General features: G+C 31.9%; 1 protein-coding gene across 7 annotated transcripts in view; it reads left to right on the top strand.

Annotated features, from left to right (window-relative positions):
• Positions 1–15,864, top strand: part of LOC117109399 (rap1 GTPase-activating protein 1-like) — a 52,510-nt gene extending 36,646 nt beyond the window's left edge. For 5 of the 7 annotated variants that reach the window (XM_033251740.1, XM_033251743.1, XM_033251742.1 and 2 more), the window contains exons 4-16: positions 3,158–3,235; positions 3,412–3,612; positions 3,998–4,183; positions 4,802–4,855; positions 5,712–5,896; positions 6,221–6,350; positions 6,864–7,019; positions 7,464–7,622; positions 8,381–8,641; positions 9,953–10,077; positions 10,378–10,624; positions 12,155–12,337; positions 12,875–13,004. In XM_033251740.1, coding sequence (XP_033107631.1) covers positions 3,158–3,235; positions 3,412–3,612; positions 3,998–4,183; positions 4,802–4,855; positions 5,712–5,896; positions 6,221–6,350; positions 6,864–7,019; positions 7,464–7,622; positions 8,381–8,641; positions 9,953–10,077; positions 10,378–10,624; positions 12,155–12,337; positions 12,875–13,000 — 2,091 coding nt within the window. In that variant the 3' untranslated portion in view covers positions 13,001–13,004. Of the gene's footprint in view, positions 1–3,157; positions 3,236–3,411; positions 3,613–3,997; positions 4,184–4,801; positions 4,856–5,711; positions 5,897–6,220; positions 6,351–6,863; positions 7,020–7,463; positions 7,623–8,380; positions 8,642–9,952; positions 10,078–10,377; positions 10,625–12,154; positions 12,338–12,874 lie in introns of all 7 variants that reach the window. The other 2 variants (XM_033251737.1, XM_033251738.1) reach the window with 2 other exon arrangements.
• The last annotated feature ends 1,301 nt before the right edge of the window (positions 15,865–17,165 follow it).

Genomic DNA, 17,165 nt, shown 5'->3' with positions numbered 1-17,165 from the left:
TGTCTTTTCTGATGGGAGTAATCCATTCTTTGCCATATGCGGAGTCGGCAATGTTTAGACTAGATAACAAAACTTGTCAAGAATCAATATCAAAACCAAACTACAACAACCTGATTGAAGAGGTTACTCAACTGTCAAAAGACATTCTAGTTGCAAACAGAAACAATTGAAGGATTTTAATTTATGAAAATATTGTGTTGACCTATGGTGAATGTACTTAAATCTACACTAGAAGGAATTTATTTAATAATGCAAACATGCAGACGAAAAATATCACAGATATAAAGCAAGAAAAATAGCATAGACAGACACAACTAAATGAAGTACTGTATTAAACTGAATATTTAAAAAAAAAACTTGAAATGTATGAATAGATATATAAACTTCCCTTGCATTGGCACCAGAGAATATGAGTTTAGAACTATGCAATTTATTTTTATTCATAAAATATGCAAATAAAAATGTTAGCAATTATTTGATCAGATCGTAATTTGTAATTAAGTAACTAATTGGTCTTTTAATAGGTACAAAGTGCTTCTAATGTGAATAATTTTGTATACATTGAACACTTGCGGAATATTTAATTTGTTATCTGCTTGGATTAACAAGGCCTGATGTTAGGCAGGTAAAGAGGATAGTTTTCCTAGATTGTCACAGTGGATAAGGTAATAATGAGCATTAGGGCAGGCATGGGCTGTCTATCACCCTGATACCAAAAAGTAAGCCTGGAGGGCCTAGACAGAAAGGTGAATCAACAGTGCAAACGTTAAACTGTAGCACACACTGCATCGGGTTCAAAAGCCGAAGTTTATTACATAAGATCATGATGACACCTCGCAAGTTAAGTCATTCCCATCAACAGTCCGCTCAGATTCCCACCAACGGTCAGTGGATTGACGTTGCGCAAGGCAAGCGCTCTCAGACAGAGAATACAAATTTATCAACCGCATGAAAAACCATATTTAACCTATTGGATTATAATTTTGTTATGATTTTTCTTTATCAAATTAGCATTTTTTGATAGGGTCTTGGTCATACATATTTTTTTTATTCACAATAGATCATAATCTTTTTATTTGCTTTATATCGACCGATCACTAAGGTTTGGTGTAATGTATAATGTCAAAATAGAAAATAGATAAAAATAAATATCATCATGTAATTCTATCTTCACCAATTTTTCTCAATCAAAGACTTGGCATCTTAGCTCAATTGGTAGAGAATAGGATGATGGGCTAAATGTCTCACATTTGAATCCGAATCCCTACAGGGATCACAGACAGTACGATAAGAAAAATGTCTTTTACATCAACGGGTAAAATGCAAGGCCTATTAAAACATCATTAATTGTCAAAGAAAAATTATTGCAATAATATCAATTCATTTTAAAAACTTTGAATTTCATCTCAAGTTTTTATTTCCATGATTTTTTTTGTCATTGTGAAAAATAATTTTTTCATGAGAAGTCTCTAAAGCCATGTTTTTTTTTACATCATATAAATCATTGATGATTTTATCATCATTTTTTTGTCAGTATGATGAACTTTCTTATAGTTCATTCATTAAGCAACATGAACAATTGTTTTAGTTCATTGCCTGTATGCCTGATTCTGAACTTTGTTAATGATGGTCTTGTGTCTATGTATGATTGTGAATTTCTTCACTCAACCAAAGAACATTTATACCAAAGCTGCTTCTAATGTGCCCAGATTTGATGTGCAGGTTTTTCTAAGGACTCCCATTAATTGTCAATAGCAGATTACACAAAGGACGCAAAACAGTTTTTAATATCAATGTTGAATTCTCCTATAAATGTTGATTGCTGTGCGGAGAAGATCGTAATTTGAGGGTAAATTACACAAGAATTCCGTCTCCGCAAGCTAATCTACATTTGATAGTTTGACTCTGGTGCCGTCAAACACACTGCTTGTTTTTGCGCTGCCAGTTGGCTCCGCGAGTCATCAAGGCTGTGTATTGTGGAATCGAGTCAGCATGGGTCTAAGCTCTCAATTGTCTGGTTTCGTCAGGGCGGAAACACCTTAATTATCTCATCAAAACCAGTGATGTTTTTTACATATGTTCCTTCAATTGGCCTTAATTATGTCAGCCTCTTTTATTATTCCTTTGCGGCTAACCTGTGATCTATTTTCATAACTATTACAGATATTTTTTTTGTCGTCATTGAAAACACCCGTTAGCTTTGAATTTTGGTCCACAAGTGATTTTGACTTTGTTGTCGCCTTGTTTGGCCTGGTAATTCATTATTAATTTAAGAGAGAGAAAACTCCTTGTTGCTTCCGTATGCCATCAAATAATCTAACACAGTCTATCTATGCTTTATAAACAAGGTTTGATTGAGACTTAGCAAGTAAAGCTATTTTAAGTTGTGTGAATTTTAAGTCTTGAACTAAAATCTCAAATCAACAAGCTCTCCACTACTGTGCTAATGTATTTTGGTGTTACAATTACTGACAACAGATTGCAAGACAAGCCCAATGGTCTACAAATTCGCAAAGACCCTGTGCAAAAGCAAATTCATTCACTAAGTGAGAGTCTGATCTTCAATATTTACGAAGAATTGTCTGGCGCTTAATACGCAAGATGTTTATGGAATGGAATGAGCTTAAAATTCCAACTCTAATGTACCATTGAAAAAACAATTTCTAAATTCCTTGTTTTCTTCCAGAATGCAAAAGCTAACTATTCATCAGGGTATAGTTAGAGTAATTTTGATTGTTTGTTTTATAGTTACATTAGCTTAGCGACTAGAAAGCGGAAAATTAAGTTCTTGTTAAAAGACGTTTATCTATGAATAGCTGAAGCAGTAAAATCTATTGAATGCATTTTCTCCAAGTTATTTATTTATCAAGCTGAAGTTTGTTGGTTTGAATAAGTTATTGTTATTTTTAAATTTTGTAAAGAATCTGGTGCTAATGTCGATGCACATTTCTCTATTGTGTCAGTCAATTGCAACGTGGCCTTGTAACCAGATTAATAATTTTAATTACGCATTTAATCGCATCACTAAATACTCCATACCCTTATTATACCCATAATCCTCTAATAATAATCTATAGGCCTACACTGTTTTTCTTTTAAATAAAAATTGGTATGATTTATTCTATGTAAATTTAATGATAAATTTTGTTTTTTGCAGGTTCCAAGCCCAGGTCCAAATTCCCCAAAGAGAACAAGATCACAAACGCGACGATCGAACACAGAAAAAATCCAAGAGGTAGGTTGGATAGATGAAACAAGAACTAGGTCTTAATAAGACATGATGATTCAGCTATATACATTAAATATCCATCTCTGCAACTCCAGATACGATACACACGTTTTTATAAATGCATTTACCAAAAGTACTTTTCTATTACAACACTTTTAATACATTTTCACGTTCTTCCTCAGGTTTTAAAAACTTCAACGGAAAAAGAGAGCGAGCCGCCATCAATTATCCAGCCACAAGATGGTGGATATTGGATTGATGGTATCCATGACGATTCCCCAAGGAGCCTGGAGATTAAACAAGAAACAGAACACTTAACGTCAGAGAATAAACTAGAATTTGATGACACCGCTAAAATGTACCGGCGATATTTCCTAGGCAAGGTTAGATGGTGCAAATAATTATATAATTATCTGTTACGAAATCGTCTATTACATAATTATAATGATATAATGTCAGTTTCTAGGACTTAGTGATGTTTATGGCAATTGGAAATGCATTATAGCACAGATTATGATGTTGATGTGTGGTGGAAGTGATGCCAATACAATGTTTGTGAATAATGGGGATAAAAAGAATGGTAATGATTATGATTACTGTATGCTGGCCGAGGTAGACATGATGGTACAATATTCATACTTAATACAATGTCTAGATAATTTTCTCATGATTGAAAACAATTCACCAGTTCTTTTGCCTGTTGTGTATTCATTCTTGTAATTTGCTTTGTTCCTTTCTAACAAAAGTTATATGTTATCTTTCTAATAGGAACATCTTAACTATAGTGCCACAGATGAGAACCTGGGACCGTTAATACTATCGGTGAAGCAAGAAGTCATCGCGTCACAGGACTACATAAGGTTAATGCTGCGGAGTCGTAGCCGAACTATACACGAGTTGCTTCCAAATTCCTGCCTAGGTGACTCCCAGTTCTTGCCAGCCAAACTTGCTAAGGTAAAGCAAACTGATATTAGGTAGTTTTCGCCACACGACATTAACCTTAATTTTAATGTTAGTACCCAACATGCAGCGTAATAGCTCCGCCCCTTTTGTAAACAAAGCGAAATACACATGCGCAGACCCGTAACTAACGTACGTCAAGCACGTAAAATCCTTAAATTAACTTAGCAACGCAAGATGAATAAATTATGACGTCATCCGTTAACTGCAAAATCTGCCTATTATTTATAAATTTTCCTAATTCGTTGTCCATTAGAGTCAAATACCACAGGATAATAGTTTTTTAACTTTTTTTTAAATTATTTTATAATATATATTTATTCTTTTTTATGTGTCCTTTATGTAATTTATTATTTTATGTATATTTTTAGAAAAGTATAATAATACAGTACCAAAAATACTTTCCTTGTTCATTGGTGCGTAGGTCTCTATATTTGATGAGGGAGAATTAAAGTTATATTCGGTTATGACAGATTTCAAAAAATTCTACCTAACCTAGGCAAATTGCATATTATGTTTATAGAAATCTGATTGAAGATTATTAACTTTAATTGCCTTGTCTCTGTATCATGTATCGTCAACTAATGTTTGGATGATATATTTTTTCTCCAGCGTCTTGAAGATGAAATTTCAGTAGACAAAATGCATCCTATCTTGTTCCTAAAGGTAAGATTCCAATTTTTGGTTTTATTGGCATTTTAATGAGTTGAAATAGATACACAAGAATTCATTGCACCGCAATTACACACAATTAAACACTAAAAAAGAAATTATTTAAACATATTCATCAAGTTTAAGATTTCAATTTTTGTTAAACTTGTAAAAATACACCCGAGTTTGTACACCTTTATGTATTTCGTCAGCAACCGCATATATTTGTTCTATACATCAATGAAAATTTGCTGAGTATTAAAGAAACTTGCATCTCTCATTCAGAAATAGACTATATTATTCATTCATTCGTTCAATATTTTTAATTCGGAAAACAAAAATTTCCATTAAAAAAATTTAAAATATTAGAAAATTATTATATATTATGCAAACATTTTTAGAATAAATAATTTCCTGTTAATTCTTCAAACAGTTTATATTGGAATGCTAAGAACTTTGTACTTTATTATTTCAAAAAGTGTTGGTGATTATTTCCCTATGTACCGACCAATCACAATAAAAGCAAAGGAAACAAAGTTGATGATGTAAATTGAATTTCAAAGTTTTAAATCAAGGTGCTTTAGTACACAATGCAAATGTTATTTGTAGAAAAATGTATATTTATGCAGAATTTTTCCTATCATTTCAAAGAAATAATATAAAACATTGTATTTTCTATTATTGAAAATATTGTTATAGTATGATATCTTTGATGTTGAACAAATGTTGCACTGAGATTTATTTGAAGTGAACTAAATTTGACCTGGTCATCTGAGAATGACGTCAACTTGTTTGTTTTCATGCTTTCACTGTTGATTGACTTTCGGTCGATGGACAACCTTTCTAAGAATTACAATTTCTGAATTCCCAGGGATCTGAGCTCATCGCAGCGTACGATGAACATGCACTGGTGAATAATTTCAAGTTTGGTGTCATCTACCAGAAGCATGGGCAAGCGACGGAAGAGGAGCTGTTTAGTAACCGCACCTCAAGTCCCGCGCTCGACCAATTCTTAGGAATTCTAGGAGATAAAGTGCAATTACTCAACTTTTCAGGGTAAGCTTGTGACGCTTTATTTATGAACTTATGACCCAATAGGTAATAAACTCATGACCCCATTGGTCACACACTCATGACCACTAGGCCACAAGCCTAGTTTATTTAGAATCGTACTAAAATAACTGAAATACATATATTAAAATTACAATTGACATCAATTGTTATAATTTCGTCACATTCTTTTGTAACCTCTGTAGCAGACAGGGAGTTGCAGCATATAAACATTTATTGTGTACAGAAGTTTAGCCTAATGTAGGGCTGTGACAAATATTTCTCAGATAAGGTTTATATCTTTAATTTTATTTGTTATGTGTTTTGCAGCTTCCGCGGAGGACTGGACGTGAACCATGGCCAGACAGGATCGCATTCCATTTATACCAAACACAAAGACAAAGGCATCATGTTTCACGTGTCAACAATGTTACCGTATACCGACGGTGATAGGCAACAAGTAAGGATGCTACTTTACTTGCTTTTACGTAGGCTCGCAATGAACTATAATGCACACTCAAGTGGTCTGCAATTTCTCATAATGCAGCGGTCTGCAATTTTCCCTAATGTAGTGGTTAGAATTGCTGTAATTAGGGCCTACTGTGATTTTGAATTGTATAATGATATAACCGTACAATATTTTGAAATCAAATTATGCTATGGTTATTATGAGTTACCTTGGTGTATAAATCACTGTCCAGAATATCAATTTTACTTGACATAAACATGTGACATGTCCAAATATGGTCATGGTGACATCATATCATGACCATATATAGGCACATCATGACTAAATATGGGTATGCAACAGTTTTTGTCAAAGAAAATTTGTCTGGACAGAGACGATCAACCAACAATAACATTCTGAAGATGGAGTGTTTTGTGATTTACTTTAATTTAAAATGTTACTAAAATATCGCGCTCAACGTTAATGATGCTCATTAGGTTAAACTTTTTTTATATCTACTTATAGTTACAAAGGAAGCGACACATTGGGAATGATATCGTAGCAATCATTTTCCAAGATGAGGCAACACCCTTTATTCCAGATATGATAGCTTCAAATTTCCTTCACTCGTATATAGTTGTCCGACCAATTGAACCAAACACAGCAAACACAAGATATGAGGTATGTAATCTAAACCAACAGTTGTTAAAAAAAAAACATATTACATTACACTATCAGAATAATCCAGAAAGTAAAGCTGTATTCACACTATTAAATTTTATGTGACAAATAAATGTGATATGCCCATATTTGGGTGTAATCAATCAATCAATCAAAATAACCTGTATAGTGCCAAAATCCATCACATGAAGTAATGTTCGGGGGCGCTGAATGACATCATGGCCATATATAGGCACATTACATTTTATTTTGTCATATAAAATGTTGATAGCGTGAACAGACCTAAAGGACGTGCAGAATACAACATCCACAAGAGGAACGTGACATCTACACATTTCCTTTGTGCCCAATAATCAACATACTCTTAAACTTTCCTATTCTTTTTTGGCAATCAATTTATCTTGTGACTATATGTAGAATAAAATGATGTGACTTTATTTCCAGGTTAGCGTAACGGCAAGAGAAGACGTGCCTTTGTTCGGCCCGGCGTTGCCATCACCACCTGTTTTCAAGAAGGGGACCGAGTTCCGAGAATTTTTACTTACGAAGCTTCTTAATGCTGAGAATGCCTGCTACAAGGCTCAGAAGTTTGCAATGATCCAGGTAATTAATGATAGTTGATAAATAAGTATTAAGTGTTATATTTACTGGATACTATCTAATATTATGTATTTGACTAATAAATATTAATTTATCTATTCTCAGTAAATGAATAGTTTTTAGGTATCTATATTACAATGCATATTTCAAAGCCTAAAATCACAGTGTATAACCCATTACATCAGATAATAATAATAATAATAATATCTCAAATTTATATGGCGCCAATTCCAAACAAGATCAAAGGCGCAACGCATGTGAAAAGTCACCGGAAAATAGGTCTTAAGCTGTGAATTAAAGTAGCAAATAGAGTTGGATCCAGAAAAAGGCAGAAGCAAAAGTAAAAAAAACATTGGATCCAAAACCTACTGGTCTGCAAAACTAAAACATCATAGATCATTCAACTCTTCATCTCAGAAAATTAAAAATGTTTGTGTATTTCCATCTGTAATTAGGCCAGTCTTCTTGTTGTGGTCATAAATAATTGTTCTATTTTAACAAAACTAATTACGATGTTTAACATACTACAGGGTAATATCATACATATTTGCTATAGTAATATAATTATTCATTGGGTCTACAAACCTGTTTTTCAAGAATTGGTCTTTACAGCCATCAACGAGGGATTGCCTCTGATGATGATAAAGATTAAATATCCATTATTATAATATATTAGATTCTTATTAAAAATATTTATGTATGCAGTTTAAACATATGAATATTAGATTGTCATTAATAATTTGTGTTTTTGACATTTACAGGAGAGAACAAAGAAAGCCTTATTTGATAATTTATATTGTCAACTCACGGAGAAAAATCAAGTTCTACTGAATACGATAGTGGAATCTCAAATCATTCCGGGAATGCCACGTGGAAGCGAGAACAACAACAGCTCCAGTATCCTCGATTCCTTTAAGAATGCGTTTAAGAAATCAAAATCAACGGAGAATGGAACAATAAAATCAAACGGTGTTGTAACACTCAGCGTAAACCAAGAGCCAGTAGAAAAAACTAGCCCATCTGTAAGTACCATCATCAATACATTTATAAGAATTTATTTTATTTAAACCATATTTAGTGAGGGTGACCCATTCAGCTCACCATTACTGGTCACATGTTTTAGGGGGCATAAAAAAATACATCGATAAAATTTTCTCTAAAACTGACGTAATAAAATGATTAAAGTTTAAAGCATATTTAAATTCTCCAAACATTTTACATTTGTGAACAGTTATTACAAGTGCATTTATTTTTGGTTCATATTACATGAAATTTGGTAGGTAAAATCTGGGGAATACCCTGTTGAAATGTTACATTGCATAGCATATTCAAAAGTTTATAAGGAAAACAGAAGAAAAAATGACAAAATTCAGCGATACACAAAATGATAACAATTTGTAGTTGTAATAATAATATTACAAATTAACAGCAAAAAAGTTAATAATTTTGGTTTAAAATAGCACCTTTAAGTTTGCTTTAAATTCTCAACATGTTTTATGCATTTATTTTTGGTACCTGTGCATAGAAAGTGTTGTAAAATTTGGGGGAATCCCCTATTGAAACCTTACATTGCAGAATCAAATAAATTAACTTAAGCTCCATCGAGTCTATCAAATTTTATTTGACAAAAACATGTGACATGCCTAAATATGGTCATGATGACATCACATAATGACCATATATAGGCATATCATGACTATATTTGGGCATACAGCTGTTTTTTGTCAAAGAAAATTATATGATCTGCACAGAGTTTTACAATGAGACACAGATTATAATAATTAGGTTTTCACTGATTTAAAGATTTTTTACTACAAAATAATTTATTTTAATTGATTACCAGGAAATTTAATTTAGTGTATCAAAGATTATAGTAATTAAAAATAGTTCTGATAAAAATAGTTCCTCGTATGTTTTATTGATTGGTAATAACTCATCTAAATATAAGATGTTACACTATTCCTCAAATAAAAACCACTTTTGGGACTGAGGTTTTTACAGTCTTTAGCAACTTTTTTTCTATAATTAGAACACTTATCAAAAGATAAGAAAGACTGCGGAAAAGTGTTTTTCAATTTTAAGTGGTCTTCAATTTTAAGTGGTCTTCAATTTTAAGCGGTCTTTAATTTTTAAGTGGTTTTTAATTAGATATAGAATATATCCAGTATCTGTCCATATAAGTGTTTAGAGTAATTTTTAAAGGAAATAAATAGATTAAAATCAATATTTCATTGAAAATATTGTCACAAATGATATTTAAGAGATAAAGTTGTTTTTCTTATTCACTTTTTCTTGCCTTGTTTCTTATAATTTCATTTTTATGTATCTTCCAGACAAAGACAAGGTTTATGAAAATGCAAAGAAATAACTCAGGAGGACTGTTGATGAACATGGAAGATGGCAGTGCTAGTGAAAAATTAAAAAGGAAGGATAGTAAGAAAAAGAAACTAACTTCAAGGTATACAAATAAACAGATGCTTTATTTATTTATGTGTTTGATTAATTGTTTTGTTTGATTTATTTTGTAATTGATTGTATGTGTACTTTTTTAAAATGCATTATATTTAACTTGTGTGATTTCACTTTTTTATTTTTACTATAATTGTATTCAATTTATAACAAATTAACACAACACAAATGTAATAATAGTAATAATAATAATATATAAATAATGTATTATATGGCTTAGTGAATTATATATATTGTATATATATTAAATTATTATATGTATTTAATTATTATTATTGGGTTTTTATAGGGATAGTGTGCTAAGTCGGTCATCACACACATCTGACAGTAGCAATGACAGTCAGCCGTCAGCTAAAAACTCTGGCTCTTATCACTCGCTACCGAGCACACCAGACGTATCACATAACCGATACTTTCACCGCAATCTAACGCCAAGCAACTCGTACGACAGCTTTAATAGCGAGGAGGATCAACAGCACTATCTCGAGGATTCCGACACTGGAGTGGTTAGTAGTGGCCTTTGCCTCAATTGCAATGTAATTCTATATTTTATATACATTTTCTTCTATTAACACGTTTAATACTGCTTGAAACTATAGTCTTTACCTATAACTTCAGAGAGTATGAAACAAACTATGGGGGAAAATGTGATGTAAGGCATCCAGTGGTGACACCGGGGTGGGGGGGGATTTAATCCACCAGTAAACATACCAAGCCCCTTGTAAACCATGAATCATCGGACCAAGAAAAAAATTGCATATAATTTACATTGTGTATTAGTACAAAGCTGCTTAAAAGGTTGGCCCCTTTTCTTTAAGCACTAGAGATAAGCCCCTTGAAAATTATTTATCTAGATTCTGACTGCTCACTGGACTCCCCCCAGAATTGTCCCTTCCTGTTGGACAGATTTCCCCCTCCATGAAAATATATTCTATAGCTACCTATAACACCACCGCGATCCAATGTTTTTTGTTTCATACTTTCTTATTCCGCTTGACTTTGTGCTCTGCTCAAATTTCTGATAACACATAAATAACTTGAATTATTACTAATCTGTATCATATCTGGGCACATTTATTTGTGGGTAAACTTTGTAAAAATAGATTTTTTCTGTGCTGTTATATACTATTATCTGTTCTTTGTTGAGACCCGCAATGAACAACAATAATTAAAACATTTTTGAGTTGTTTGAATATTGTGAGTTACATAATTGTATGTAAAACTAATGATAATGTTTATCATTAATCTTTTAATTATAATTGTATATAATAATTATAATTATAAGATTAATTATAGAATGCACAAATTCCCTCTTTTGCTCAAGACACAAACACTACTAACAAAACTTGTTAAATGTTTATTCATTTAGTTGTATTTTTGCACAAATGCAAATTAAATGTATATTACTTGTAGATAATTGATAAAGTGTTTATAAGTGTGTTATAAATGTTTATCATTAATAGTTTGTTATTAGATATAAAATTTATTTATTTTTACAAAATTCTTGTGAATATTATTTCCATGGTGATATAATATTGTAAAAAATTAATAAGTATTTGTATACGTAATATAGATCATTATATATTAAACAGGTCTCTCTAATAAAAGACCCCACCAAAAAGAACCCCCTTCAATTAAAGACGCTTTCTACAACCACAGATTTACATCATTTTACCTTATGTCCAAACAGCTACACACTATCAAACTACAATCTAAAAAGTGGTCTTCATTAGAAGGGAAGCCTGTATAACCTTAAATCATAATTGATATATATATATATATATGTGTGTGTGTGTATATAAATATATATATAGTATGATGTATATACATATATATACATATTGATATTAAATAAATTATTTTTCTTTTACTAAATTTATATTTTCTAACAATAATCACATATGCATGAAAAATATGTAACATAAATCTTTTATTAATATACTAACAAATTAATTAATTTTATATATTTTTGTATTATATTCAGATAATATTAATTGTAAAATGTTTATAATGTCTTGACTTACTTTCCAATTTTTATTAAATATTCATCGTTTTTAAATCATCAGGGAAGCATGTCTTCCGGGTGTGCCTCAAGTAACAAGCCAAGCCCAACGGCAATCGTCTGCACATTCTGTCAGGAAGGGGGTAAATGCTCAATAGCATTACAACAAGAATCAGAAATGAACAAAATGAAGGCAGAAATGGATAAAATGAAGGAAGAGAATATTGAACTACTGCAACAAAACATAGTAAGTTTTTCTTCTAATTTTGTTTATAAAAATTCATTAAAAAATCATCTTCAAAACTTCTGTTACTGTGTAACGCCCACAAAGAATGTTTGATTGTTGTGATATGACATCATCATCATTATTATCGTCATGCACATATTGGCAAATTTGTTACATAAAACTACACAAAGAATATTCTCATTCTGGCAGCTCTAAGATATACTTTAATGGTGAGCTGTCCTAGCCTCAGGCTAGTGGGTTCCAGGTATGAATAATGTGGTAGGAGTCAAGGGATCTAAGACCTTTGGTGTCTGGAAATCCTGGACAATTTTGAGCATTTTTAAGCTGTTTTGAGAAGTTTTATAATGCACCCAAGTCCAAAAAATGTTTTGGACCCACAAGTATTAACGTATGGCGGTTTGGCCTCTCCGACTGGTGGAGGGGGTTGGAGGCTTATGTTTCATTCCTCAATTGGCATCTCCACTGTATAATCATAAATAATTTGAGTTAGAGTTGTACAAAAGTGTAAATTAACTATTAAAATCTTTTTTCTTACAGCGGTGCCATGATGAGATGCAAACATTACGAGAACGAGACCAGCAGAACACGGAAGAACTTACCTTAACGAAGAAGGAACTCCTAAGATTGAAAGAAGTCAATCGAGGATCTGTTTCCGATGTTTAAAGCGAAAAAAATATATACAGACTAATAAATAAGCTAAAAAAGAGATATTTATTTTCGTGACGTGGAGATTTTTATCGTAGCTCGCATTGAACGCTTGAATGGACAGTAAGATTTTTTGAATAAAGACTAGTTGTCAATTCATTTTATGAATTGACAACTTGCAATTCACAAGGATTGTGTATATATTCAAGCCCAAATGATAACGAGGACAGATTGAGTTACATCATGAAATATGTTGATATGTTTTTTTAGGAGAACAGTGGAGAATAAAGAAAAAAACAAGATTTGATCCTGAAAGAAATATTATTTGTACTCAGTCATGCTCTGGAATATATTGAAGACAGCTAATTGTGAATAAATTAACAAGGATGTAGATTATTGATTGATATTGGTTGATGTATTGATCATTATTGTAGCATTGTTCGATCAGTCACAATTTCCCATGCTTAACATCTAAATCAAATCCATGCTCGTCATTGTAATTGCTGTTGTATCAATAGAGGGAGTGCTGTATGACTTGCCTTCAGTTGATCATTAAAAAGGTGCAATTAATGTATAATACAAATTTACTTTTATATGATATTATAAAAAGATGGTTGAATAGATTATCGAGTAGGGGTAAAACTGTTTAAAGAGGGGGTTTTTTGTTTGTAAATATAATATATACATTTAACTCATCATGGTCAACAATTCTTTTATGAAACTATTTTAAAATTATATTTTTAAAATGTTTAAGATAATTTTTAAATGAAGATTCATTTGTTATAGTGTTGGTCTAGAATTAATTATTTATCAAATTGGTTGTTTATTTATCTTTACTTTCTGAGTGTTTAGGCCTAAAATAAGGACTTTTTAATTGTTATTCACAATGTGTAGCCTTATTTTCCTCTGTTGTGAAAAGTTTGTTTTATCCAATATATATATGTAATTATGTCAGAAAGATGTTGGTATAAAATTTAAATATCAGAATTGAAGTTCATATGCAACCAAAATACATTGCTGAAACTGATGGGGAAGTGTTACCATGACTGTATAGCAATTGCATCATGGGACTGTTATGATTTGAAAATTGAAACTTCATAAAGTAACTGAAGTTGTAGTAAACTAAAGTAAAGTGAGTTGAGATTGTTTATGTTTATACAAATATCGTTTTGTGTTTTATTGAACAAAGTGAATTGTTAATCTTTATGTTAAATTTGTTTATACATTTTTTTTTTCTCATAGAAATATATCTTTGGTCTGTTTTGTAACATGCATTTCTATAATCATGGGTTAAAACGTCAAATACAATATTTAATTTTACTTTTCTGAAATATTTCCAGCAACCAATCAAATATCAGCCTCATAAACATATCAAAAGTTGAGTTTGTAAATTGTAAGTACTGTAACAATATGTTTTCCCCTGTATAATAAAAATAACTATAAAATATCATGTAGTAAATTTAAATATGAGATTGTAAAATAAAATGTATATTGATACGTAGGCCAAACATTGTGTGGAGAAGATTAGAAATACAGTAATGTGTTATTATTACCTCGTGGTCACTGGACCCAGAAAATCGTTTTTTAAATGCACATTTTGGGAGGATAATTCTAGTAATTTTAAAGTAGTTTTGCTTAATATCATAATTGTTTAACTTATTAATTAATTTATTAATAAATCTTGAGATTATAACTGAGCATTCATCTTCATATGACTGGATATATGGGAGAAGCATTAAAGATCTAAAGTTGCAGGCTGAAACGTTGCAATTTGATAAATTTTGAGGATTCATCCTACATTGTCTGTTAAAAATGAAACATCCAGAATTCTCAATTCTTGATTGGTTACAGAGCACTAAGGTACAAATGGATACCATTTCATCTATAGTATGCACTTTTGACCTTTGGAATAATAAGTGCAACATTGTCTGATGAGGCTACTTTAATAACATATTTTGATACCAGTATTTCAAACAATGGCCCAATTATGAAAACTATAAGGTTTCTCATCCAGGTTTTATGAAAAATAAATGAGGATGATTATCCTTTTTTTTTTTGCTACAACAAATACACTTTGTTGCATGTACGTCTCTGGCCTACACATGGATACCATTGCCCATAAAATGTAAGACATTTTACCTTGTGTAAAAAAAACGATATATAAGGGAACAAGAAACATTTGATATTATGCTTTGGCCTTATATAATACTATTATGTAACATCGAAAATCACGTGCAGAGGTGCTCCTGAGGAGCAAGAACAATTAATTTATAATGTTTGTTAGGTTTACCTCAGCACTTATTGATGTTCAAATTTGACCTCAATGGTTTATTTGTTGTACAATTGTAACTTGTTGAAATTTGACTCCAATCTTTGCTTGATCAAGTGTTAAATTGATTGTAATTGTCATGCATGCATCAAGTACTACTTAAAAACATCTATGATTTGATGTGTAGATGTTTAAAAAAGCAAGCAAGGCAGTTATAGATGATGTATTCTCGGCCTAATTCCATCACCGCTGCCGTTATAAATAATATTGCAAGGCCTGGTAATGTCAAATTACCACTTGTTCCTTCAGAGAATGTACTTAAATGTTACACAGTGGCGTCCTTTGCACAACGAGACTGTACAAAGCTAAAAAAACCGGACCAGTCATGCCTATATGTGGGTGAAAGTCATAACACCCCAAACATTGAAAATGTGATGTTCCTTGTACACCAATTTTATTGTATAGTTCTGTGTATACAAATCATGTTATAAGTTCAGAGTTTTGTATTTATTTTTCTTCCAATGTCTGACATATGTTGGTCACTGTAAAAGTGACTAGTCTTATCCTAGTCCATTATGAAATAAAGCACTCGACCTACTGTCGGTAATTATAAGTATCATTTACTGTTTTCTCATTTTTCGTTTGTCATACAACTTAATGTAAGTTTATCAAGCGAGATTTTTCTGTATATTGTGGTTTATCTATATAAATCATCAAAGAAAGGTAAATACTGTGTTCGAATAAAGGACATAATAATATATCGTGTAGCATAGCTCTCAACGAATGCAGTCTGATAAATAAATGAATAAAAAAATTGTGTAATAAAATGCTCTGACAGGATTCGAACCTGTGACCTCTCGCTGTCAATGCGAGCGTCATAACCATTAGACCACAGAGGCTTCATGGTTGAACAGATTCAAGTACCGCCCGATACACTCCATTACACAATAGGTACAGATCCTAAGAATGTTAAAATCAGCAGAAAACGACTAGGTGAAAATATATAATATTTTTGGCAAAAAAGAAAAGGATGTAGTTCTTGGTTTTTGTCTAAATTGGGAGATTTTTTTACACTGCCATTTTCTTGTAGTTTTGTGTTCTTTTACACCTATGGATCATACGAATCGATTTTTTTACCCTGACATTCGGTTTTTTGGTGTTCCTCTGACGCCTATTGATCATTCGAATATGTTATGTGTTACCTACGGACCCTCAGAATGGAAGAATCAGCAGAAAAAGACTAATTGAGAAATAGTCCATTTTTGGCAAAAGGTGGCTAAGGGAGGTAGGCCTACTATTATTTCCCACACCGTTTTTGTCTAAATTGGGCGATTTTTTTACCCTGCCATTTTCCTGTAGTTTTTGTGTTCTTTTACACCTATGAATCATACGAATGTGTTCTGTGGCGCCTTCTGACCCTCAGAATAGAAGAATCAGCTGAAAAATAGCCCAATTTTGGCAAAAACTCTAAGAGTATATTTCACGGTTTTGCCGAAATTGAGCGATTTTTAAACCCTGACATTTTCCTGTAGGTTTGTGTTCTCTGACACCTATTGATCATAGGCATATATTTTGTGAAACCTATGGACCATAAGAATGGAAGAATCGGCAGAAAAAGACTAATAAAATTAGTCCAATTTTGGAACAAAACGCTAAGCTCACGGTTTTTGTTGAAATCGGACGATATATTTACCCTGACATTTTCCGGTTGTTTTGTGTTCTCTGACACCTACTGGTCATACGAATATGTTATGTGACACCACGGACACTAAGAATGGAAGAATCAGCAGAACGACTAGACGGTGAAAATAGTCCAATTCATAGTTCACGGTTTTTGTCGAAACGTTACTGTACTTTAGCTGTACAGCTACAGGTTTTCGTTAAACTTGGGTCATTAATTATGCAGTTAAATTC

Source organism: Anneissia japonica, unplaced genomic scaffold (assembly GCF_011630105.1).
Source record: "Anneissia japonica isolate Jap-2015-1 unplaced genomic scaffold, ASM1163010v1 scaffold287719_len1884721_cov185, whole genome shotgun sequence".
In the NCBI taxonomy this organism is placed as follows: Eukaryota; Metazoa; Echinodermata; class Crinoidea; order Comatulida; family Comatulidae; genus Anneissia; species Anneissia japonica.
Note: the sequence above shows the minus strand (reverse complement) of the source record. Positions and strands in the feature narration are given on the sequence as shown.